At 39.7% G+C, this 25,916-nt stretch overlaps 1 protein-coding gene across 6 annotated transcripts in view; it reads right to left on the bottom strand.

Moving 5' to 3' along the window:
• LOC124410329 overlaps positions 1-25,916 on the bottom strand; it is a 161,195-nt gene that overhangs the window by 88,554 nt on the left and 46,725 nt on the right. For all 6 annotated transcript variants that reach the window (XM_046888598.1, XM_046888599.1, XM_046888601.1 and 3 more), the window contains exons 2-3: positions 19,479-19,559; positions 16,834-17,056 (exon numbers count right to left, since the gene is read on the bottom strand). In XM_046888598.1, the coding sequence (XP_046744554.1) occupies positions 16,834-17,056; positions 19,479-19,559 (304 nt within the window). The remainder of the gene's footprint in view (positions 1-16,833; positions 17,057-19,478; positions 19,560-25,916) is intronic.

Raw genomic sequence — 25,916 nt, 5'->3', positions numbered from 1 at the left:
TCTTCTTCTTTCTTCTTTTTTTTTTTTTTTTGCGCTTCAGTCCAAGTTCACAAGAGAACAATGAATTACAAAAATGAACCACTTCGTTACACAATGTCTTAGAAACGAGGAGCTTCTTTGGACGTTGGACTTTGATCGATATAAAAGCGGTGGAATCAAGGCCTGGCGGAAGATTCGAAAGAATTTTCAGGCTCGGGGTGGTTAAGAATAAGTGAAAGAGGTGAGTCACAGTGAGGCGAGAAGGGAGGGAGAAGAAAAACGTAGAAGTTGCGGAAGAAGAAATCCGAGCGGCATGGTAGAACAGAGGAAAGACTAAGGAGAAAACGGTGCGGAGGGAGGGAGGTTGGATGACTGCAGGGGCGGTAAGGATAAACGTCCCATTCTGGACGACTTAGTGAAATCCTCTCATCCACGCGTTCCTATTCCACGTTGAGCCGCTTTTCGTTTGAGCTTCCGGTCGTAAAAAAATATTATTCCATGATACGGGGTAAAAAGAAAAAAGTAAAAGAAAAGGAAAAAAAAATGGAACGAACGAACGAACGAACGAACAGCGGCGAGAATATTCCGCGACGAAGCGACAGCAGCAGCAGCAGCAGCGTCATGTCCTGCAGAATCCTGGCACTTGAAAATATACGCGCCATGGATCCTCCGTCGAACCGACGGGTCAACGCAACGGCGACTGCCATTGACAGGAGAAAGGCGGAACTCTGACGAAAAAAAGAGGATAAGAAAAGGGCAAAAGAAGGAGAAGATGAAGAAGGGAACGAGCTTTCGGAGGGTTGCCCGGTCCGAGGATCAGGGGACCAGTAACTGTCCAACTTGCCACCATCAGAAACATCATCGCTCAGATCGATTACGCAACCTTTGTAAGACGTTTAGGTGTAATAGATCAACCATTGACAATAATAATAATAATAATAATAATAGTACGCATAGAATGTCGATGCGTAGTTGTTGTACCAACATGAAAAGTGGAAGTTCCGTAACTCCGACGGGACGATCAATTTTTTGCATGGCGTGTATGTCAAACTTGATAATAAGATTCCTTTAAGAGTATCCGATTTCAGAGTTGCTATCCAACATCAGCGAGACATCTCGAATCGTGACGATGAAGAAACTCACTGACACTGATCAGGCTTGCATCATGGGACAGCATAGTCTCTGGGTATACACTGACGTTATTGAATTTACCGCTGTTTACAATCTGAGAAGAAGCATAGCCCCAACGGGAGTCCGCCACCTCTCTCCGGGGTTGAAATTTGAAAGACTCATACTACGTTCGCCGGGCTTTTTGCTAACGTGCAGGACGGGTACTCGCTCGCTGGCTCGAGGTAAATAACCCGATGACGAATGGACGCCGAACGACGAGACGTGAACTTGCCCGATGTACACTCGGCCGAGTCCGCTCCGTAGGAGCGCGGGAATCAGTAATGCCAACATCGCGAAAGAAGATTCGAAGTTACGAAGAGATACACATTAGACATTAGTCCCAAGGATCATCGAACCGAATGATCCATACCACGAATGGTCGAGTCTTCGTGATCTTTGTTCTCACTTCCGACATCTTGCTGGATCCATTCAAGGATAAAAGGTATCGATATTGATGCATCGGAGTGTACACCAGGAGGGGATGCAGCTAGTGTGTACCTACGCAAATATTATCGGAATGGATAAGGGGGGAGAGTTGTAGGACCGAAGAAATGGTGAATATCATTACGTGCAGGAGATGCGATGCTGTGTGATGCGACTTGTGGGGGTAACAGGCGGAGTTGAAATCTGGAGGGTTCTTTTCCTGCCGGCAAAAAATCTCACAAGAGTGTAGCATTGAGTGGAGGAAAAGCTGCGGTTGACAGATCGGTCCGATGGTTGGTCTCGACGATGCTACCCCGCGAAATCACCAAGTTTATCAAGTTTCGGGAATCAGATGCAGCGAGGTAAAAGGTCATCCGAAAGAATAGGAGATGCGAGACGAGAAGGCGGCGTCCAGTGATCGAGAAATTTAGAGTTCCGGGGTCCTAAATCATAAGCGAAAATTCATGGGGTTGTTATTTCTCTCAGCGTGTTTACCCGTTCCCGATCCATGGGACATAAATTATCTCAATCCCGTAGTTATTGTTCGGTGACGAGCCGACGGGACCACCATGAAACAGCCTTTGTCCTTCGGGGGGCTACGTGTCTTCGTCTCTAGCTTCGCGACGGCGTTTTCAACAGGATAAATTCGATAACGAGTAAGATCCTCGATAAGAGTCCTCTAATTGTCCCGGGAATCAGTGTCGGAATGGAATGGCGTTAGAGTCGAACCTGATGATCAGCATCCAGAGTGCAACTGTGAAAACGAATTTCCGATCGATCCGTCGGAGCTGTTGAATAAGTTGAAGTCTCGCTGTGTCGTCAGGTGGGCTTTGGTAACCAGTTTGAATGAATGCAATTCTGTTGCCGACGAAAGGAGGAAGAAGAAGAAGAAGAAGAAGAAAGGAAAAGATAAGTCGATAAAGCGACTGCGCAACTTGGGGACAAAACTCGTCCGCCAATCCTGAATGCTGGTAGCAAGTGAGATGAATGAAGGTTGAAAGACCTGCATCTCTGCCCATTCATTCGATTATTTTATCCCCAGGATCACGTGCTCTTCCTGTTTTTGCAAGGACTGCAGCTGCGACGGATTGGCCGCAGCATGTGGCTGCTGCAGAGGGTTTCATGGAGGATATAGTCCTTTCTGCATAACAAGAAGTCGACGTGCGTACATACATACACTCGAAGAAAGTCATCTCTCGTTTCGCAAATCGCGGACAAAGGATCAGGATCGAGGAACAAGTTCGGTGTGGTGCATGTACAGAAAAAGCATGAGGGAACGACTTGGACGTCGATTCGCGCGGAAGGTAGTAGAAGTAAGTTAAATGCGGTGGACAAGAGGCGTCAAGTTTCGAAAGTAAAAGCGAATGTCGGTATAAACTCTACTATATGTTACACGTCTGGGATAAAATGACGATTTCCTTGCACAAAGGTCGATCGGAGAAGCTGCAGCGGCGCGGCGGTTTACTACAGCTTGTAAAACGTGGCTCATACAACCGAAGCTCGTCTGCATTCTGCAAGCCGTTTTGCAGTGCGACAGACGGTGGAATGCAGATATATATATACTTCTATTGTACAGGGATATGCAGCGCGGGCGATAAAAGAACCACCGCGAAGAAACACAAGCTCAGCTGCTTGAGAAAAGTCGTTACGCCGTGGAATCTTTTTATTTATGGTACATTTTACTTCATGTTCAAGTCGTTTCAAGGTGTCACATTTATTATATATGTATATTAGGGTGGCGCGAAAAAACCGACTTTTTTTTTTTTTGTGTCTCGTGTGACAATATGTTAGTTTTTGATGTTTTGAGAGCGCATTCCAATGGATAGTTCACAAAAAAAATTTTTATGAGGTCACTCCACATTTTTTAAAACGTCAGAAATCGTCGAAAATCGATTTTTTTTTTACTTTTTTTCTTCTCATTACGGTATAATTTTATAGACAAAAAAAAAAATAAGTTTCCGAAAGTTTCAGTTCAAAATTTGATTTCTGAAAGGTCGCTCATAATTTTTTTTCAATTTTTTGGTGCATTTCTTTAGATCTTTTCGAGCGACCTTTTAATATTCATATTATAATTTCATAAATTTTTTTTCTTTAATTTAGTAAGAAAGAATCGATAACAATACACCACGACATGAATTAAAAATCGAACAAAATACTGAAAATATAATTTTTTTAATTTACTTTTTTGACGATTTTTGACATTTAAAAAAATTTGGAACCATCTCTTAAAATTTTTATTTTGAGCTGTCCTTTGGAGTGGGCTCTTAAAACATCAAAGACTAACATTTTGTCAGACGCGACTCAAAGAAAAAAAATAGTTGGTTTTTTCGCGCCACCCTAATGTATACAATATGTAATACATATACATATATGTATATATACCTACCGCGAAGCGTTTAGAAAAGCATCGGGTAAATTAGAACTAGTCAATTTTTTATTTGAGTGGTCAAGTAACGCATCAAGTATTCCCAAGGCATGATTTCTACGTCACGTTTCCCGTCACGTAAACTGACGACTGTATTGAAGGTGAGCATCCCTTCGACTCGATTTTTTCATGAAGTTGAGAATGAAGTTAGTAATCATACACTAACGATACATGTTTAGGAAACGTCATTACTTTGCACCTTTAAGAATGTTTGAAGTTTAGTAAAATTATTTCAAAAACTATACTGCGTACAAACGTTGTTCTAAAATTGCGTAATAATAACTTTCTTCCTATAATATTTCGTTACGTTAACGTTTAACAAATTCGCATCAGTCTCATCCATAAAGACGCTGAGACGGTGAGACCGGAAATGAAAAATAACTCCCCGGTGTCGTGAAATTTTTTCTTACCGAATGTCCTTTGACGTGAAAACGGTGTGTATAACCGATGATAAAAGTGGCGAAAACAAGATCCCGAGGGTTCTGGAGGAATCAAAACTATTAGGATGACACATCTGAGAGACGTTATCGCGGCGAATCGCGTCTTCAGCATTTAGCAAGGGTCTCGAGCCCCATCGTGGGGGGGGGGGGGGGGGGGGTAAGCATTGTTCGGAGGCAGGGGGCAGCATCCCTGATTCTCTCTTATCTCGGTGGACGCGTGACTGGGCCGTGATGTCGAGGGTGCAGGAAAGACGGCCGACCAGCCCGGTTGCAGCGAGATAACGTCGCGACGCTGACGCCCGGCGCCGGTTTCGAACCCCTGCAGTCCTCCGGCATCGCGGGAACAACCCCATGCCGTTCGACGAACAGGGTTGGCGGCTGTTTCTATCGCGCCATATAGCGACAACCGGATTGTGTTTCGACGCCATGGACCGGTGTAATTCAATATTGGCTCGATGTCCTCTTCGCACCCCCAACGATGATCGGGTTCTGCGTTTGACCGTATGTATCACAATTTCGTCCCCCCCCCCCTCCCCGCCCCCCGCCCCCTCTCAACCATCGGTGACTGGCGAAAAGAAACTGAAAAACTATACTACAAAGTGTATTTATTTTATTTGTTCGGAAATATTTGCAAAGCATTTCACCCTTTAGCCTTTAGCGGAGCGAGTCAACCTATATATAGGTATATATAGTGTAGTCAGCTCGTATAGTGTCTGCATTGCCAATTAAAAAATCTTTGACAAGAGTTTGCGCTGTGGAATTTTTTTTTCCAAGCTGCCACACCGACGAGGCTAATGAATTTCAAAGAGGTTCTCCTGTGTCTGAGCGACTATATACCGTCACCCTTATCTTCGAGGGTGCATAGACGAGCTGAGAAGGCGCAACGCGGCTCTGTCTGCCTACAACCCCGGAAGAATGTACTTTATTACATGGCGAAGAATTTCTTTTGATATGATCAAAGAAATTTTCTAATATTTTTTAAATAAATTTTCATCAATATAGCCGTGAGTTTCACATACTTCACGGTGTATTCTTTTGATTCAAATTTTTTTTTTTATAAATCATCAAAGTACGCGCACGATTGCAAAATTTAACGATCACAAAGTCGATTGACAAGACATATTAGAAGAGTGTTAAAGACTGTTTGTAATACAGTAATACATCACAACATAACGGTTACTCTTTTTCATTATCGTTATAATTGAAGCCACCCGAAAGATGTGGTAGAAAAAAATTTATAGATCACAGATATTTTTTAATTAAGAAAACGAATAGTCAATATCTCATAGACGACCAGCAGCTGTTCCGAGCCATCGAGACATGCTAACACAAAATCGACCAGAGCAGGTGTATCGAAGTTCGATCTCTGCTACAGCTGCGTGACCCCCCCCCCCCCCCCCCCCCCCCGATCTCTCAAATTTCCGTGTGAACAAAAATTTATCTATAATTGATTTTCTTACTCGTTCGATAATAATTGAACTGAAAATCAACGACCGTACAATCTATCCTTTATATCTAGATTATAATTCACTTGGGAGAAAGAAAGTAGAAAATAATTTTATCAAAATACGAAAAAAAATTCTCTCCCATTCCTCGTCAAGTTCCGTAAAATTTCTCAACAGTTTAATCATAATTTTTTCCCTCCATTCAAGAGTGTCAGCTAGCATAAAAAAGGCAATCAATAATAATAATTTTAATCGAAGAGGCGCGCACCACCTGCACCCTCCTCGCGACTCGATCATCAACCCTGAATATTTCACTGTACATACCTATGAATAAATGTGTATCATATTCTATCGCCTTCGATATACCTCAGCAATTCTGTTACATGTGTGGGTGCATAGCAATAAGTATACAATGCAGCATCCGCGTTGCGTTATAATTAACATTGATTAAGTCACGCTCTTGTGCACTATATATTTTCATCTGCAACAGCATAGGTAGGTACCTACACCGTCATGTGTCAGAGAAACGCGTCCGCCGTGACGTCGACGACAAGCTACATGACAGACGAGAATGTTGGTAATAATAATTACAAGTGTGCAGGGTATTGTGGGTATCTATATATATATATATATATATGTATATAGCGCCTTCAACACACACACTGACAGTAGCAAAAGGGGGAAAACGACTCTCGATAATTAATTGTTAATTGAATTTTACTGCAGCTGCTACTGAGATGGTTATTAAATTACTTCGTGTGTGTGTTTTTTTCTCTTTCTCTCTTTCTCTCTTCGGATATCAGTTTTGAAATTGTTCAATAAAATCGTATCTCGTTCTAAATAAATTGAAAGAATTATAATGTTTAAATTTAAAAAAGAGTATAAATTATAAGGTATACTTACATTATTTTTGCAATGTGTTCAATCGCGCTGATAATACTTTTTCAAATTTTTACTGTGCAGAAGCTTTCACTACCGAATAATCGTAATATAAATTTTCATAATCAATTTCGATCTGGTGAAAGAATCTAAAAATACTTGTATTATATTTTATTCAACAATTGACAAAAGCAGATCTCTACCGGAAATTGTATTTCTTCATCAATAGCGATGATCTCTTTTCACCATAGGATGTTAATAACGATACGGCAAAGGTCCGCGGGCACATTATAATGTATACAGCACGTTTTTAACCGGCAGCGGATAAGCTTTCTCGCCGATAATCCGCAATTACACGCAACGAAAGAGCACCGCGGTGTATAATAATGTGTATAAGCCACGAGGAATAACAGATGTATGTACATCCGTGAGTTGCAGGCCTTTCAATGGAAGGTATAAAGTAACATGTATACGGTACACCTCGAAACACCCATTGAAGTGATCCGGAGTAAACGTAAAGAGACGACGCGACGTGGATTGCGGTGGTGAACTGCGAGTTTTTTGCCATCACACGCTTGAGAGGGCAGGAAAAAGGAGAGGAACTAAATTTGCGGGAGCTTTTAATTCCGTCCAGCTGGATTAGGGTTCATTACACTCGTTATCAATGAACACCAGGGCTCCGAATTCCAGAAAATAGGTGTTTAAAGCAGCCGTAAACCGCGGAGAGAAAAGGGGACGGAGAATCTAGCGGCTTGATAAGGGTAGCGAAGAACGAAGGGCGAAAGGGGATGAGAGTAGGAAAAACGGGGGAAAAAATCTAGAGGAAAGTGCAGAAAGGTCGGAAAATTGAGAGAGAGAGAAAATGCGGTACAGAATCGCTGCAGCAGCTGTCAGGCAAATTCATGGAGAGGAAAAGAGAGAAATTTTAGACGGCAAACGAGAGAATGACAGCGACAGCTCTGGCTGAGAGTTTGACAGAGCAAAAACCGTAATCGGATTGCAGCCGCGTTGTTTCACAGAGCGTTCAGACTGCAGCTGACACCGCAAATGAGTTTCACCGCGAAATAAGACTGCAAGTATATTATTATATTAAGTCTGCAGAGTACGTCGAGTGAATTTTGCAATAGTAGGAAATACGAGAGTGAGAATATTCCCAAGATCCGCACGCCAAGTTTCATCGCAAAAAATTTTCGCGACAAGGCTGTGTGTGCATATTTGAAAAAAAAATTTTTGGCGTAATGGCAACGAAATTTCAGGGTGAAGGTATATCCGTCAGAATATTATTTTCACACATCCAAAAAGTTCCGTTGATTTTATAACGCTCGGAAAACAAAATCTTTAAAAAAAAGTATTGCTTGATTAAATTAACTATTTTAAAATCAAGATTTCGTATTTATAAGTATATTTTATTCAATTACATTTTTTTCTTGCGATTCTTGAGAAATTGTTTCATTAATTTTACTATTCAAAGCTAAACATTGTGTTCTCACAAAATGATTAAAAAAAAAAAGTGAAAAGTTTTCTCCGATCGCAGTCGCTGAGAAATTGGTTTCCAGTTTCCTGTGCATCGAAAATCGAGTGCATTCTGGCGCAGCTGCAGCTTTGCGAGCTGCATCGTCGTTAGGCTGAGAGTTAGGGAAAGCAAAGAAGATCTTGATAGGGTACAAAGCAATCGAAGTTTAAGAAGATGGCCAAACTGCAGCGGTCCGCGAAATTGATACTCGAAACTATGCGATCTCAAGTAGGTCTTAACCATATGGGAACCGAGAATCCCATGCTGGATTCGAACTTACGAGACTTCGTTGTCCCACCTAGGTGCTGGCCTAAAGTCGCCGGTGTGTGTCGAGTTGAAAAAAAGACTGAGAGAAAACAGGGGATGAAACAAGAAAACAGCAAAGAATGCAAGCTGAAATTGTTCGTTGATCAATCAAGATCAACAGCAGCAATTGCAATTTAACTCAGGATAAAATTATACGAGTAACTTAATTGTTTACCGTGACGATTAAAAAGTTCAGAACATTTTGAAAATTTCAACTATTACAAGAAGAGATTGTTACAGCTTCGTTGTTATCGCGACAAATAACGGGAAATAATCTATTATCAAGTTACGAGAACTTTTGCATGGAATCCAAGTTTATTTGTTGTAGCTAAAAAAAGATGGTATTTTTTATAAGCTAGTTCTTCTAGTAATAACAGTGGTAAGCAAGTGTAAAAATCATGCTACCGGTATAAAGATCGAAAACAAAAAAAAATCTTATTTCACTAACACTGCAAAACTTTGTAAGTTTATCCAACAAGTTCGCTGAATTATGCAAAGGCTGTAGATGTAATAAAACACTTGCTAAATTTCTGCTTTGACACGTGATTAAAAATCTCGCTTCTACGATGCAAGAAAAATAAAAATCATCAATCCTCAAAAAGTGTTCGTATTATCGATGAATGATTCGTTGTGAAATTCTGATAAAAACAGTTTTTTATTCTTCAAAATAATTAAAAAAAAAAAAAAGATGTAATAAAAAATCCTTCCCACAAGATCGATATTGCGAAAAAAAAAAAAAAAAACAAACAAACAAACAACCCTCAATCGTCTGAAATGAAAGATATAATTCGTCAATAAGAAGCGCTGCCGGAAATTCCTTGGCAGGAAAGAATTTTCGATTGAATCTTCCTTAGTAATTTCAAAAACGAAAAAATCTAATATATCAAAACTTCCGAACTCCCCAACCTAAATGATCTAGGAGGTGCATGGCTGGAGGATATTGGCCAAAGATCATCTCGTCTATCTACAGGTGTGCTACGCTTCGCGGGTTATTACAACGATATCAGAGTGAGAGAGAGAGAGAGAGAGAGAGAGAGAGAGAGAGTGAGTGAGTGAGAGAGAGAGACAGTCCTGGATAGATATGCACAGCATCGCACACGTAATACTTCCACCAACCGCGAAACACTATTATTAGCTGCGACCACCTGTGCGACCCGCAGTACCTACACTATAGAGTGAGATCTCGATTGCGGTGCACCATAAAAGCAGCGGCAACCAACCGCGGCTAAGGTGCATTGCCTCAGGATATCTGACGGAATAGCTCATTGCGCCCTCAGGACTATGAAGGAATTCAGAACGGTTTCAGAATTCTATCAAAATACGTATATCTCTTACGTTTGTTGATAAAAATTTACAACGAGTTATAAAAAAAAAAAAAAAAAAAAAAAAAAAAAACAGAAATTCGATCGTTGGTGAAATTAGAATTAAACAATTACGTACAATAAGAAATATTCACATATTCCTGAGGATAGAAATTATGAAATTCAAGTGAATTATATATTAACAAATAAATTTTCAAACGCGTATCGAATCGGGCCGGAAATTTGCAACGACCTTATAGCCTTGCGAGTGCAATTTTTAATTTGCAATATATGGTTGCCTGAGCAATAAGCACGTAGGCTTCAGCGTTTTAAGACGTGTGATAATCGTCGAGAGAAGAGGCGCAATATTTCCACCGCGAAATTACATCCTACGGGTCTCTCTTTCACGTCGTCGGCAAACAACTTGCAAACGCGAATTGTAAGCGGAAAATGGAAACAAAGTGGTTTTGCGAAAGAATCCAGGTGTGGAATAGTCTGCGTCGTTCCACGATTCATCGCGAGTTATTATAATATCCACTTGTTTCGCGCGTTGCGTTTAAAAGACGGAGAACCTAATCGAATGATGATGCTTCGGAACAGATTTGCAAACTAAGCCCGTATCGCGAATTTCTCGATCAAAGTGTTGAAAGGAAGAAAACCACCAATCATTGGATCGAATACTTTCAATAGCGATAAGAAACCGGAAACAGATATGTAAAAAAAATGCATCTTCAAATTTTGCAAATCGCTTGACCAGACTATCGTTGCAGATTTCCAGCCCAATTCGATACGCGTGTGAAAATTGCTTGATGAATATAATTCCCTTGAATTTGCCAAATTTCTATACTTCCGGAGATACGAACATTTCTTTGAACAAAATTCGACAAAATTTACTATACAGCAAAAATCAATTAACGATCTAAAACAAATTTCAAACTGCCTTAAAAAGTTAAATTATTATTACAACAACAAAAAAAAAGAACTGTCAATTCTACGTAATCTGCAAAGCTAGGATTTTCCAACACCCATCGCAATAATCACCCCCATAATTTCTCGATCTTCGATAAACGAAGCGACCGATAGGGGTTGACTTTGTTAATCAGCGGGAAGGCGATTAGATATAACATATTGGCTGCAATTCTATGCAAATAAGATGTCCGTTCCATGGTTCTTACGTATAATAGAAACGGTTTCATGGTGTTATAACGTGCGGAGTAATCGACGAGCGCGACGGGAGTTTCCAGAGGCAGAAGCCGAACGGTCACGTCTTCGACAGCATGGCTTGCCTATATACTGTATAAGATTCTGCGGGAGGAGAAGCCGATAATGAAAACGGCAAGTAAGCTCCGTCGTTTAATTAACCTAATCAACGCAATCTAACCGGAGGCACGCACGCCGGTAGAATAAAGCCGCTAGAAAAAAAAAGATAATAAAAAACACAAAACGAGATGCAGAAGCCGGTTGGCCGTGCGTCGTCGCCTGCATCTCGGATGCACCTCCGGGGATCTTGAAAGGGAGAGGGGGGGGGGGGGGGGGGGGGGGGGATGATTGGCCGATCTGTCGATCACTCTCGATCAGGACATTGAAGAAGCCCTGATTTTGCCCTCCGCAGAGGCTTCGGTAGGTACTGGGCGATAAATTAATGCCGCAACAACCGAGCTTAATCCGTAATCCGTTGAAATATATCGCTGATCAACTGATTTAGCTCTTACACCGCGACTCGCGAGGATACTTAGTGCTTTTAGTGCCTTACATGGCGCTCTGCATCCGACCTTCTATTTGCCGTTTACTCCGATTTAAGCCAAACTTCCGAAGGTTTACTTATATATACGTTGTTATACGGATACCCAAATTCCGTTTAGACAAGAGTCGGAAGAGTTTATTTGATCCGATCATTAACTCGATCGGTTTGTACCGATTGTTCGATCGGCTTTTATTTCTCATAAATTTATAATTGAACAAATAATTAGCTGGAGCAAAAAATTTTACTGTTTTGAATAATCAGTTTTTACTTTATCTTGCTATATATACTTGATAAACCATCGCTGTTGCAACGAAAATTTCTATTCGTACAGGGAAAATTCTCACTGTAACTACGAACACTAAAACTTAAGCTAGTAGAATGAATTCAATTTTATTTTCGTCAGTTGTCTCCAGAATCAAACGTAAAAAAGAAGACAAAAAACAAAACAAAAAAAATTAAAAACATATTTATCATGTAATATTTCATTCGATTAATCAATTTAACTGAAGTTAGCTATGATTATAGTACGCTAAAAAAAAAAAAAAAAAAAAACATCATCTTCTTTCATCCAATGTCAATATATAACAAACTATAAATATTTGCTTTTCCTCTTTGTGCATATGTCCTCATCCTCGTCAGTTTTTCATTAACAATATTTCGCAGATAATTAAAAACACGGTATAAATATTGATTCAGAGATAGGAATTCAACCCTCTCTTCGATCGCCCTTCAGCATCGTCTCGACCCTGCACGTTAATTACGCCTATGCCGAGCAGAATTATGTATATGCATACATACGTATACGTACCTATAATATCGGTGGGATCCTCTCGCTTCGGGTTTGCATTACAACAGCTAATTTATGCAGAAATATTAATTATAAATCGTTAATTAGAACGGAAACGATCGTATGTGTGTTGGGTGTTCGTGCGTACTTGTTTAGCCCTATACATAATGTAGGTATTATCATACGTGTATGTATCTGTGTATGTATGTATATATATATATATATATATATATATATATATATATATATATATATATATATATGTACGTAAAGGTGCATTATTACCTTTGCGTGAAATGGTAGCAGCGCCGCAATCGCGAGTTCTACCTGCGCGTAATTCTCTGACGTTTCGCGATTACATCAAAGCAACGGAGAATTTCAATTAGACACGAGGCGACGTCGGCAATTTATCCTATATTACATACCTATACGTGCATGGTATTCACCTCCATGTTGACGTTACGCGTAATCAATTCCACCCTGCGAGTTTGCTTCCTCTCTCTTTCTCTCTCTCTCTCTCTCTCTCTCTCTCTAGCTCTTAAATAAACATTGGAGCGTCAAAAAATGAAGAACAAGAAAAATTCAGAACAAAAAAAAAAACCTGAAACTATATCAAAGTAATTGCAAGAAATCGTTTTAAAAAAAAAAAAGGGATTACTTCACGACCAGAAGCAGAAAGAAGAAACGAATTCACGGTTCCCATAATCTTATACCATAAAACCTATCTACACGTGCTTTTAGAGGCTTACACATATGTGTGCATATGCAAGCACTTATCTCGCGATTCAACGCCTTTGAACTCTGACCGCGAACTAAAGAGGCAACTTAACTCACCTTCCCATGGATATAATACATATGTGTTTGGGCATAAGGTGTAAGCCATATAGATACGGATAGACATGTATGTACGTAGGTTTATGCATGTAGCAGCATCGAGAGTCCGAGGCAGACGTAAAGCTTTTCAGATTTCGAGTATACGATCGTACCTAATTGCGTTTCATTCATTTCCACGACGGATTGAATCCATGCAACGGGTTGGGGGATAAAAATTCGCAATTTATTTTACAATATCTATAGACATCGTTTCGCCTCTTTTTTTTTCCGTCAATCGGTTTTTCTCTTTTTCTAAAACATTATAGCCTAGGTCGTGTAGATATTACACTATACACTGCTATAGTCGATAACGGGTGAAACGTATGCGGCGTACGAATCGTAACGACCTTTTACTGCAGCTATTACACTTGCACGCGTCGTGCGTCGTGTCAATTGCAGCTGTATCAAACGTGTATATATATGCATACATTCATATGGGGAAAACGTAGCTGCGCGCATACGTTTGTCCCCGTTTGACGACGAGATAGTACCTTTATGTTATACGCGCAAATTCCCGAGTACCTAACTCCAGTTCGTCTGTCTGTTCAAACTGCAGGCGTACGCCTATCTCTCCATTTTTATCTATCGCCGAACGTATTTTATTTTATTTTTTTTTCAATTTTTTTTTTAAATCTTTTTTTTATCTTTCTTTATTTTCAATCCTGTTTTTCCATTTCTTCTCTTCAATCCCTTCGTTTACTTTTTTCATCCCTTTCCCATATATAACGATAGTTCAATATATACTCGATACGAGATGTGCAAAAATATTCTCCGAGGTGTAAATATTGAGAAATCTTTTTTTTCCTTTTTCCTTTAAATTTTGAAAATTAAATGATCTTTCGAATAAAATATTTCTTCTTACCTGATGCCTGAGGAGATAAGTTTTTGAGATTGAATCAGAAACATCACAATACTGTTATCGCGAACGGTAGAAAATTGAAGAATAAGAAACAAAAAAATCGAAACCAAAAAAAAAAAAAAAAAAAAAAAAAAATCACCCTTTTATCAAAACCGTTTCTTTTCTTAGAAGCGCGACACTTTTTCCCACAGACACCTGATACCTGAAACGTTGGTACTACTAGAGAAACCGATCGGATGAGAATAAGGAATCTGCGCGCAATTTCTGCGAGGCGATTGAGAATATCGAGTATCCCGGGTGACCCGGGAGTGTCGAGGAATCCATTGATCTTTCGGGACATTGCAGCAGCGCAGCTCTGCCGTGAGCGTTATCTCTGATTAAGCGCGGTCTAGAAGGCGATGCGAGTGCGAGATGGGAGACCATAACTCGATTCTCGATCGGCCGCAAAACGTCCAAAACGGTTCTAGAATATCCGACTATTAGAATGGTTTAGTACAGACGAAGTAAGTCGGTTTGGTTTTCTATATATATATATATATGTATATACGTATATGTAGGGGTGGTTGGGGCAAAGTGGGCCCCTTAAGAAAATGCTTAAAATTCATGTTTAATAAAAACTTGAGGTGATTAATTTCATCCTTTGTTATTTAAAAAAAATTTCAGGAGGTCCACTTTGCCCCCAGGGGGCCCAATTTGTCTGACCCTCCCCTACATGTGTTATACATGTGGAAAGATTGGCGAGAAGAGATTTTAGTGGCCAGGATAAACCTAATTGTTTTGTTGAGTAAATTGCGTGAACGGGTGCAGGAGAATAACAATAAAATGAATAGTGAAAATTAAGCATGCACCAGAGCTTAGCAATTACCTTGTGGAGGAGATAAGATCTGATCCGATTTAAATTCTTAACGAGGTTACCTCTATCTTAAATCGAGTTCATGCCCCACCCCCGAATCAGAGAATAAATCTGTATGCTGATTAACGATGCGCGGAGAGAGAGATAAAGAGAAAGTGAGAGAAAGAGAGAGAGAATAAGAAAAACAAACGGAAGATACTCGCCTGTATCAGAGGTCGGTTGTGAAGCGTGAGTGAAATTGGTGAATCGGAAACGGAGAAGAATAAGAATGCGAATAAGAAGAAAGAGAAGAAGAAATTAAAGGAATTCGATACACGCTGTTTTGGGTACCGTTCGCAATTATGATAATTTTAATTATACAAGGAGACTGGAGTTTGGTCGAGAGAAAGACGGAGACACTTCAAGCTGGGAAATCGGACTCTTTCTTCCTGGTTCCCGATTCCTCCAACTGCAAGCTGAACTTGCCTTCTACCGAGGGGAGAGACTCGTTAATTGTACATAAGAACTGAGTACAAGCTAAGGGAATGACGGGCGGTGTTGAGTCGCCGTACTTCCGTGGTATTATAATAAATTCTTATTCTTAAACTGCCAATTAATATGATAATTGGGAAATTAAAAGGGCCGCGACTAATTGAATCGTTCGCGGTATAAAAAAGAAACTCTCCGCAATTTGAATTATAATCAAATATAATGTATCTTCTGTACACCGTGTATATAATATATACATATATATTATGCATATCAAGTGATTGTTAGTAGACAGAATTAATTATAACCGTAACAATAAAAATTCAAATAACATATATATATATATAATCGAACGAAATCGTTGCGTGAATTTGAATCCTCGTGATTTTCATTGTAAAATTCTCTGCACGAAATCAATCGGCAACGCCATCTGCATCGGTTACTTTACTGAATTTCTACGACAGGGACTAAATTAAATGGTTCAATTAACGTCAATTAAATCTGTCTTCTGTCGTCATGGAATTCCGACAACGTCCCTGGAGCTGATTTATTTACATCTTAAAATACGAGGTACAAAACAGTTTCCCCGTAAAGCATACCTATATATATATATATGCATACATATACATACTAACAAACGCGCCTTCTGCGGATTTGAATTTGGCCACTTTCCAGATTCCGCAATGCTCGTACACGTTCTACAATCTTCACTCTTGCGTCAAGAAGATATAATCTCTGTACATGAAAATCCATACGTACGACATCCGTCATCCCAAAGAGACGGGGGGGGGGGGGGGGGGGGGGGATGAATAATCACAGGAATTTATATGGCTGTTTAAATTCTGTTAGATTAAACAATACTTTTCGAACAAATTAATGTTCGAATACTGTATATGCCTAAAGGATTTGCAATGATTTAGAAATCACGCAAAGTGTTGTTGACTCTGGATTTCCCTGCTACGTAAAACGATAAAAATCATTCGCTTGGAATAAAGAATATCCTGTTACATCCGTAAGTAACCCCATCATCCCCATCATTCTTCCTTCATGATTAATTCATCGCGTAAGCACTAATGCAGTAATTGATTTGCATGGGTGTGCGTGAAATCCGATTATCATATAAAATTAGAATCAATCACGAGGGTAGATTCGTGTTCTCTCGCCTTTTAACCCCATCGGAGAGTAACGTCCTTCATAATTAACCATATATAGTCAGATTTTCAGGATGAAGACAGGCGTCAATTTTCATCATCGAATCACCTCGACTGCCTCACAATCTTATCATTAAAATAATATTCTCAAGATAGAACTCGCTTGTTCTCGAGGGATGATTTTGCATTTTTTAAAACTAAATTTCTCTCTTCTTACCTTAGCGGGATCCGATTTCTCGGGCTGATCAGCCAGCGTCTGTGATCCTCTTGAGACGGTGTTCCTCCTCGGTGTCGTGGCGATATCTTGCGAGGGGCGTACGAACTCGATTCTGCCACCCTCCACGACGATGTTTGGCGGGGGTGGAAAAGTCTCTGTGTTACCAACCGAGTCGCAGTACCCAAGAAGCCCGGCTTTTTCGCCGTACAAGGGATGAATTTGCCTGCAACAGTCGATAAGCGAGGGATGCAGCTTTTTCACGGACGATCTTCTATCCGAGGGTCGAAAATGCAGGAAACGCTTCGAGCCTTTCATCTCTGTTTCAACCACAATTGTAATAAATAAATTTGATAAAATGACGCGTGCGTTGGTTTTCAAAAATCATCCGACAGTTCCTTTCCTTCTCCAGCTTCCATTCAACGCTAAGAATTCTAATCTGGCTTCTAAAAAGCCGTCATCGTGATAGCCGCGTGTGGCCTCCGGAGCTCCGAACGAGTTCTAAGTAAATATTAGCTTCTTTGCTCAACGAGATTTGGAAGTCGTCGAGGTGCAGGTTCCTCGGCCCGAAACTATACCTACAAACGCGGATACATAGACACGAACGTGAAGTAAAGTAGGTCCCCCAAGTTTACTTAGGTGACAGTTTAACTGCACGTAACCAACGCGCACGCTTCACGCCCTACGCACGTTTTCGTCTGTTGATTAAGAAGAGGAATACTACGAGCTACGTAAAAAGCGGTAGAAGAGAAGGAGCTGAAAAAGAGGAATGTACAAAAAAAAAAAAAAAAAAAAAAATTGCAGTTAATTCTTATTTACAAGAAATTTTTCGAAACCTCCGCATAATTGCTGACACACATTTTTATATACACCCATTTTAATTGTCCGCGTTTTGACTAAACTTCGCAGTATAATGATTACACGCCTGTCTTCGAGTCACGAGATTATTTTGTAATTATCACGTCGTAAAATGTCAACGAAATTTCCATACGAATAACAAAAGAGGCTCATCGTCAGTAGGCACTTCGCATTAGCAGTGAAAAATATCTTCGTAAAACTAACAATTTCTAAAAAGAAAACTCTCTTTTTATCTATAGAATTGTGAACTTTGTTTTTTCCCTTGAATACGAAATCCTGTCCCTCCTGCGAAGCCACCTCGTGTGTACAAATTTGATATTATACATACATATATATATTAGGATGACGCAAAAAAACCGACTGCTTTTTTTTTTTTGAGTCTCGTGTGATAAAATGTTAGTTTTTGATGTTTTAAGAGCCCACTCCAAAGGACAGTTCAAAAAAAATTTTTTAAAAGGTCGCTCCACATTTTTTAAAACGTCAGAAATCGTTAAAAAACGTTTTTTTTTTCAATTTTTTTCTCGTTACGGTATAATTTTGTAGACAAAAAAAAATAAGTTTCCGAAAGTTTCAGTTCAAAATTTTAATTTTGAGCTGTCCTTTGGAGTGGGCTCTTAAAACATCAAAAACTAACATTCTGTCACACGAGACTCGAAAAAAAAAAAAATAGTCGGTTTTTTTGCGCCACCCTAATATATATGGATGATCAAAGAAATGACACGATTATGCAAAATATTTCAGAAAGATGAGTTCAATTTTTAGCAAAGAGGTTTCTTCCTATCACGCTTAAATACGCGGAGCTGCGGGAAGAGGGGAAAACGCACGACGTATTACGGAAAGGATATCCGGTTAACCCCCTCGAGTAATTTCACAACGAAGTATCGATTTCGAGTTTTTGAATAAAACACATGAAACGACGATGTCGAGAGTAAGAGAAACGAGATTATGCTGCTAAAAAATTGAGACGAAACAAGGTCAGCCGGAACAGTTTTTACGGAAGCCGGAAGCTCGATGGCGGTTCTTGCAAATTGCGGTGATTTGCCCTGCGGAAAACCCTTTTCAGCTATATTTTACAAGAAGTGAGTTGCCCTAACTTGGATACCAAGACATACGATTCAACATCAGCACGTGGATCCCATTTCGGCATGTTTGATTCCCACAGAGTCGTTTCATAGAAATAAAAATATTAGCAAATTGATGGACATAAATATTTCGAGTGTATTGTTAAACTATTATATAAAATTCAATTTTGAGTAATAGTTCCGAACAATTTTCTCGCCTCCCAAGATTATTTGATAACGATTCAAATCTACTTATGTTATCAAAGAAAATATTATTTCTGCATCAAGTCGTGTGAAAAAAAAAAAAAAAAAAAAAAATGCTTCTTGATCCCTAAATTCGTGATAATTTAAAAACTCGTCATATTTAAGGTGATTTATTCGCGATGAAATACTGTCATTTCTAAACTAGCGGGAAATTTTATTTATATACAAAAAGAGCCGAACTGAAGTGAACAGAAAAAGAGTCTCTAAACGTCTCGGCATTGCGTCGATCAAAGAAATAAAGAAGACAGTCATAATTTGGCTCCACTTAGCTACCGTTTGAAAAGAAAATTTCTCTGTCGAGGATAGTTGTTCGTTTTTTGCCAATAACGAACCTCGAGGAAGGAAGAAAGAAACGGAGGTACGGGGTGGTGAAGGGGAGTAGTCGAAGGCGGGGCTAGAAGGAACATAGAAAATGGACATAAAATCGGGCAATTGAATAATCGCGTAATTGGGGTGTAAACTCACCTCGGCGAAGCGACCGGACGGGGTTTGTCGAGAGCCAGTTCCGCCCCGAGATTAGCTTCGGTGCCCCGGCCATTGGAAGCCCTGCAACAAGACAAAGACAAAGGCAATTAAACACAGGCAATCTAACAACGAGGTTATTGCACCCTAGAGAAGTTGAGGGTAAGCCAATGAATCCGCGAAACTGTAACGATAATTTGATTCATTCTTTCGTTCGTTAAATTATTTATTTATTTGTTGACTATTCATGCATCGAGTGCATTAATTCCGAATCCGTAATGTAAGAGAAATGTAAGATCGCGTTTATTTCATCAAAGAAAATCTATTCTGAGATAGAAAAATTTGAATTCTTTTTCTATCATAAATCAGCGTTTTGATAAATTCGAATCGTGGTGGAATTTTGTTTCGAATAAAAAAAATCTCACGTGATGGGTTACAGATTTCAAATCAGAGTTCAAACGTCGAACGTCAAGTAGGTGTACAAAAAAGAATAATGAAAAATATGAGAATTTCTCGCGATATTTGAAATGAAAGATTTTTTTTTTTAAACCAACGTTTTTCTAACAACGTAGCTCCGCTCAATAATCGCTTAACTTAAAGACCCAACAGCGTAGAGGAGTCTTTCGTATACATTTGTGTACGAACTTATGTTTGCAATGATTATTCTAATGAGTTCTAACTGATATTTCACACCTAGCAAGGCTGAAAAGCAAGAGAGATAACGAAAGTAAGCATCGTGATCACGACGGCTCGTTCCTACGTCAATTCTCAGGTAGCTGATTTTCAGTGAAAGAGAATTTCATTGTGTTTATATTTCACAAGAATCTAACGGAAAGTTTTCTCCGTCAATTAGGTAGAGAAGGAGAATCGATCGATTTTCCGATAACACTAATTAGCTCGGCTTGCTTAATTTTCTTCGTGTCAAATTGTTATTATATCACCTTCGAGAAATTGGAAAATAAACATCTAGGCCATCAACTTAGCACGAGTCGCTGTATTTCGTACCTGCGACACGAGCCAGTGAATAGAAGACGACTCGAAAGAGACTCTCGAGAGATTCGACAGCTGAAGCAACGATACGATCGCGGTAAAAGAAATGGTTTTAAAATATATAAATAATTTATTTCTTGCATCACGCGACTCGTTCTATGAACTGGGACGTTCGTCGCGTTTGAAAGACTCTTCGCTCTCTTCAGTTTGCTTTGCAATTAAGAAATACGATTAAATAAATGAATAAAAACTCTGAAAATTTTTTCCCTCCTTTTTTTTCTTCTTCCTATAACATATATTCATTCACTTTTTTCCATACGAATATAAAAAAATGGCGAACTTCACGGTGTTCCATGGGATCACAGGCAGAGGTGAGATGCTGGTAATCTAGGCTTTTTCTACCTACCAGCCTATTACTAATGACCCTAACTTGATCCCCGTCACAGCTGCTGCAAAGCTGGACCGCCCACGTTATTTCATCACGAGAAAATACCCGAACCAAAGGTTTTGGCCTGGTATAGGCAGAGGACCCAACGCGCTGTGGGTGAACTTGTCTGGGCTGAAGGTGTCGAAATTATACATTGAAATACAAACGAAGTGAATCCGTGAGCATAACCGATTGCCTGACCTTTGATAAGTGAAATTTCTTTTCATAACCGAATTCTTAAAGACTTTTTATTGGCTTCTCGAATGCCTCTGCAAAGCCTTAGATGTTAAGATTCATATCTAGAAAATGCAATTTACGTGTAACCGCGTCTGAAAGTTGATTCACAATCAGCGAGAAGTAAAAAGCAACTTTGAATTGTTTAATAAGAATACAGAGGTAGTACGAGATAAGGATGAAGTATGAAGTAGAGTGAGTCGAATCTATTTCGAATAAATTTAACGTAAATCTGAAGGTATAAGTGTAAGTTGTGAAAATTTTATTTTCTCCAGTTAGAACAAGGCAAAAGCGTCGAATAAATATCTGCAACGAAGCCATGAATCCGCAAGTGTCTTCGTGCAATGCCGTAATTTCTTAGAGGCCTGTAAGAGCTGCTTGAACAAGATATAAAGACGACACAAGTAAGTGTTCCTGAGCACGCATATATATAGACGAATATCTCTACGATCTGCATCGTCAATTGAATAACTCATCGATGGTGCAGCGTAAAACGCGAACCGCTCGTACAGCGCAAGTAGCTGTCGATAGAAAATATATATATCAAGTATCCAGCGAAGTTATGTGATGTAATAAGTAGGGCTCGGATACTGGAAGTCAGCGTTTCCACCTGCACGGAAACTCGCTGAAATAATAACACAAGTCTGCGACCGAAAAACTGCACAAGTTTTTTATATTGTTTTTTTTTTTATATATATATTTTAATTTAATTATAAGACGAGTTTTTTTCTTGAACTTGGGTTTGCAGTTTTGGTTAGAATAAAACTCCGGTTCAACTCGAAATCAAGTATTATATTCTTGATTATAAAAATCCTGTGCAAAAGTGATTTCTTACTTTCATTTAATATGTATTAAATTCAGACTCAAGAATAAATACAAACAGAAAGATAAAAAATGAAAAGCTCAAGCGTCTTTGGAGAGAGACGTATCAAAAAAACGAAGAAAAAGTTTTCATAGTCAAAAAGAATGAACACGAGAATTATTGTTTAGTTCTGTGTAATAAAAGATGGTCGTTTCATTACTGTTATACTTTTTTTTAAGCAAACATCTTGTATTTTGAAAAAATACTGTACGTGACAGAGACAAATGGAGATGATTTTTGGTATCAGCAGATTCGAAAACCTAATATGCGGTTGAAATAAAATCCATTTTTGCATCTGCCGAAAAACGATGAGAGACTATCGCTAATCTCTGAACGAAAGCTTGATTCCTCTCGAGTGCGAACAGTGAATGCCACTAAATGCCTTATGAACTGCCTCCGAGTTGCTTGCAGGAAAGGTTAAAGTGAAAATCGGTTAATTGATAGGATTCACAAAGTCTGTACATGCATAAGCGGCGAGTTACAACTCGTTTAATTAAGATAATACGTCGACGCAGCGCGGCACGCCTGCGTCTCATCTTATGCATACGCACAACAGACGGTTGATGCTGACGCAGGATCGTGGACGAGACGATGTTAGAAGAGGAGAGGAGAGGAGAGAAACGCGTCTTTGAGAAGTGAAGCAGGCCGGTGCCGCTGGCTGACAATGAGACCGCGACGCGCGACTAATTATAACTAATTAGCAGTCAGGCTTGTATATGTATATAATTATGACCAACTTCCCGGTGTTCCAATCTCCAGGATTACAAATGTGCCGGCCTGTATAACGCGAGTCGAATTAACCAACCTGGGGGAGTCCGTTCGCGCGTGAACACAACAAGACACGAGACTAACTCATCCACAGGAGTAAAAAAGCTATGAATAACCATGCACCAGGTGCGAAAAAGGCGAGACTAAGAGAAGACGGAGATACCATTGAACTCCAAAACTCGTCGACGAAAACGGATGAACATTGTTTGCTGGGATAGAAATTAGGCTAAGGGTTCACCGTTCTCGGTAGAGAGTGTGGTTTTCAGGGTGATCAATCAGGACCAGAGAGATTAGGGTGAGCCTCGAGAGTCTGGGACAAGATCTTCGTTACTTCCACGTAGAGTGATTATCATCGCAGTTGAGATAGAAGGAGGTGAATAGAAGCCAAGAAACGTACAACGCGCAACTGTTAGTTTTACATAATTGCAACGTGGGTGCGGGTCACACCCTGAAGAGTTTCGTTCGCTCGGATTCAGCATTGGGTCCTTCGGCTGCATATAGCCATACTTGAGAGGGTAGCTACTCGAGATCCTTAAATCGGTAAACTCGGGCTAACGAGCAAACCGCGAAGGAAGATACTAACCGCGTTACACAGTAGCTGATAACAGCCGAGGAATGACTAGGCAGATTCAACCCTCCTGGAGAACCTGGACTAGCTCAAGATATCGCTAATTCGCAACCTCGCTGGCGAATTAAGCTCCGAGTCATCGTCGTTCTCGGCCAACTTCGTTGTACATCAAGTTTTCGTCTTTTTGGTGCAATTGTTATAGCAAAAAGTGTTGTATAATGTCACAGTCAATGGCAGGTTTACAAAGAACCGAGTTTTGGTATCGATAGAACGTTAGTGGTGAATGAAATTCAAGATTTCAGAAATTCGATGAGTTTTTAATGAATTCTTGGTCTGTTACCGTTGAATAGAAAGACACAATGGCTCAGATATTGTTTTTCTTCGGATGCTGATTGAGGGTCATCGACTATAGCTGGCCGAGTATTGGATGACGATTCCTGACGAAGAACGTGCATTGGAATAAAAAAAATGTCACAATATGTATGTAAATCGTATATGCTAAGTCAAATCCATGTACAGACACAATAAGATAACGGTAGATTGTGCACACAAATGTATAACCGTTGGTTGTTCATTTAATTAGCAGCAATTTGTTTAATCAGCGTTTTGAGCATGCATGCGGTCGTGCAGCGATACGATCCGCGTGTGAGTGTCCATGCATATGTTGCATGTGTCTGCATATTATAATAGTTCGTTAAACGCGGTAAGACTTCCCTATGACCTGAGTTGGCCTGACCCAAGTTGACCCGACCCTTTGACCTTTGACCGAATGTTCAACCGCGAGTTTGAAGAGACGCCACGTGACGAACGTAATCTTATTAGGACGAAAACCGTCCATGGAATACCATGCATATTATATATAACGAGCGTTCCTGTTTCACCAGGATTAAGGATATGATGAAAAATATATCGAAAAACAAGGAGAAGAATCCAAGTCGTAAGAAAACGTACAACGTGTGTCTGTCTCTCTTTTCCCACGTTCGATGTAACTTTTCAAAATGCAGACGTGAATTTTCTCCCTTCTCTTATACTCGGCGCATCCTCATCCTCGTCCTCGTCCTTCTATAAGATATATTACACACAGGATCCGACGGTGGCTGAGCGTCGTTCTGGTTAACGGTACATCTATACATATACCCACAGTGACATGATATATGTACTGCGCAAAAATATACACGAACCGCATACGTGCGTATATTTACTCTCATATACACCCTTTATCTCCCCCCCCCTTATCGTGACGCATATTATTTTATACCATATGACAATTTTTTATCCTCCAAATATCAATTTCCTCCTTTTGCAACTCCAGCTGCAACGCCAAGGCGAAGAAATTATACAGAGATACGTTTGTTGTTGGAATACCCGTTATATAGGGATAACCGTTGTACTTACTATAATATACAGCTGAACCGAAAACTGCAGACGGAATGTTCATTGCCGCAGGTAGGTAGGTAGGTAGGCATTCCGGTGCTTTTGCCAAAAGATAAAATTAATTGGCACCCCCTTCAAACGTACGAAGAACTTGGCTACCGCACCTCGAGCGCATTTTCGCAAACCCGCGAAATCCGGAACGTTCGCCAAATAAGCAGTTATACGTAGGTATTCATTATTTCTCTCGCCTTTACCGAATAATTTTCAAACCGTTCAGCCAAGTGTTTCTTTGCATATTTCAGTAACAAGAAGGTATCTTATGTCGATATCTCCGATTTGATTACTTTTTCAATATATTTCATAGTAGACTGAAAACTCAGCAGCAAGCATTTTTTTTTTAACTGCCATTAAACACTTTAAGGGGGCGAAACCACCCTCCAAAGTAAAGCATAGAAAGGTGTGATTTGACAATTTTGTTCGATCGTTTGTTTTTAATTGAGAAAATTACAATTTTCATTTCAACTTTTCCACTTGGATTGGTTGAAAAATAATACCACCAAATTACCCCTTGACATATCTTAATTTGGAGGATGATTTCACCCCCTCAAAGTGTTTGATAGCAGATAAAAAAAAAATAACATATTACAAGAGAAATCAAATCGGAGAGATCGACCTGAGATACCTTTCGGTGATTTCACAGTCGATCAACCGGAAAACGGTTGTTGCCGTAATTTTTTACAAATTTCTCAACATCAGCATGAGGTAATCGTTGCGTGGGTCGTGGAAAGTGTTTCCTGCTGCGAGTTCACGGAGTCATAATACCCGTGTACATCTAATTAAATCGGTCCAAAGAATCGCGTGACAAGGCGAAAGTGAAGATTGATTAGGAAAGAAAAGTATAATAATAGTTCGAAAAGCGTATGTATGTATATAAAGTATAGGTATATGTAAATTGTATATACATGACAAGAAGGATTGAAACTCGGATTGAAACAGAGTTGGACTGAATGAAAAACGACGCGTAACGACAAAGGATTAATCAAAGTGGATTCAGCATGGCTAATGGCATCGCGGTTGTACCGACAGCCTGCCATGCACGCGTTGCTAAAACGAATTATTCTCCTCAACTTCTCGTATTGTTTCACAACGAATCCAAGCCACGATTCAATCCAGCAGATGTCTAATCATTCCAGATTCGTAGTATCTGTGGCAGGAATA

This window comes from Diprion similis, chromosome 9, assembly GCF_021155765.1.
Source record: "Diprion similis isolate iyDipSimi1 chromosome 9, iyDipSimi1.1, whole genome shotgun sequence".
Classification (NCBI taxonomy): Eukaryota; Metazoa; Arthropoda; class Insecta; order Hymenoptera; family Diprionidae; genus Diprion; species Diprion similis.
The sequence above is the reverse complement of the archived record's forward strand: the minus strand, read 5'-3'. Positions and strand labels throughout refer to the sequence as shown.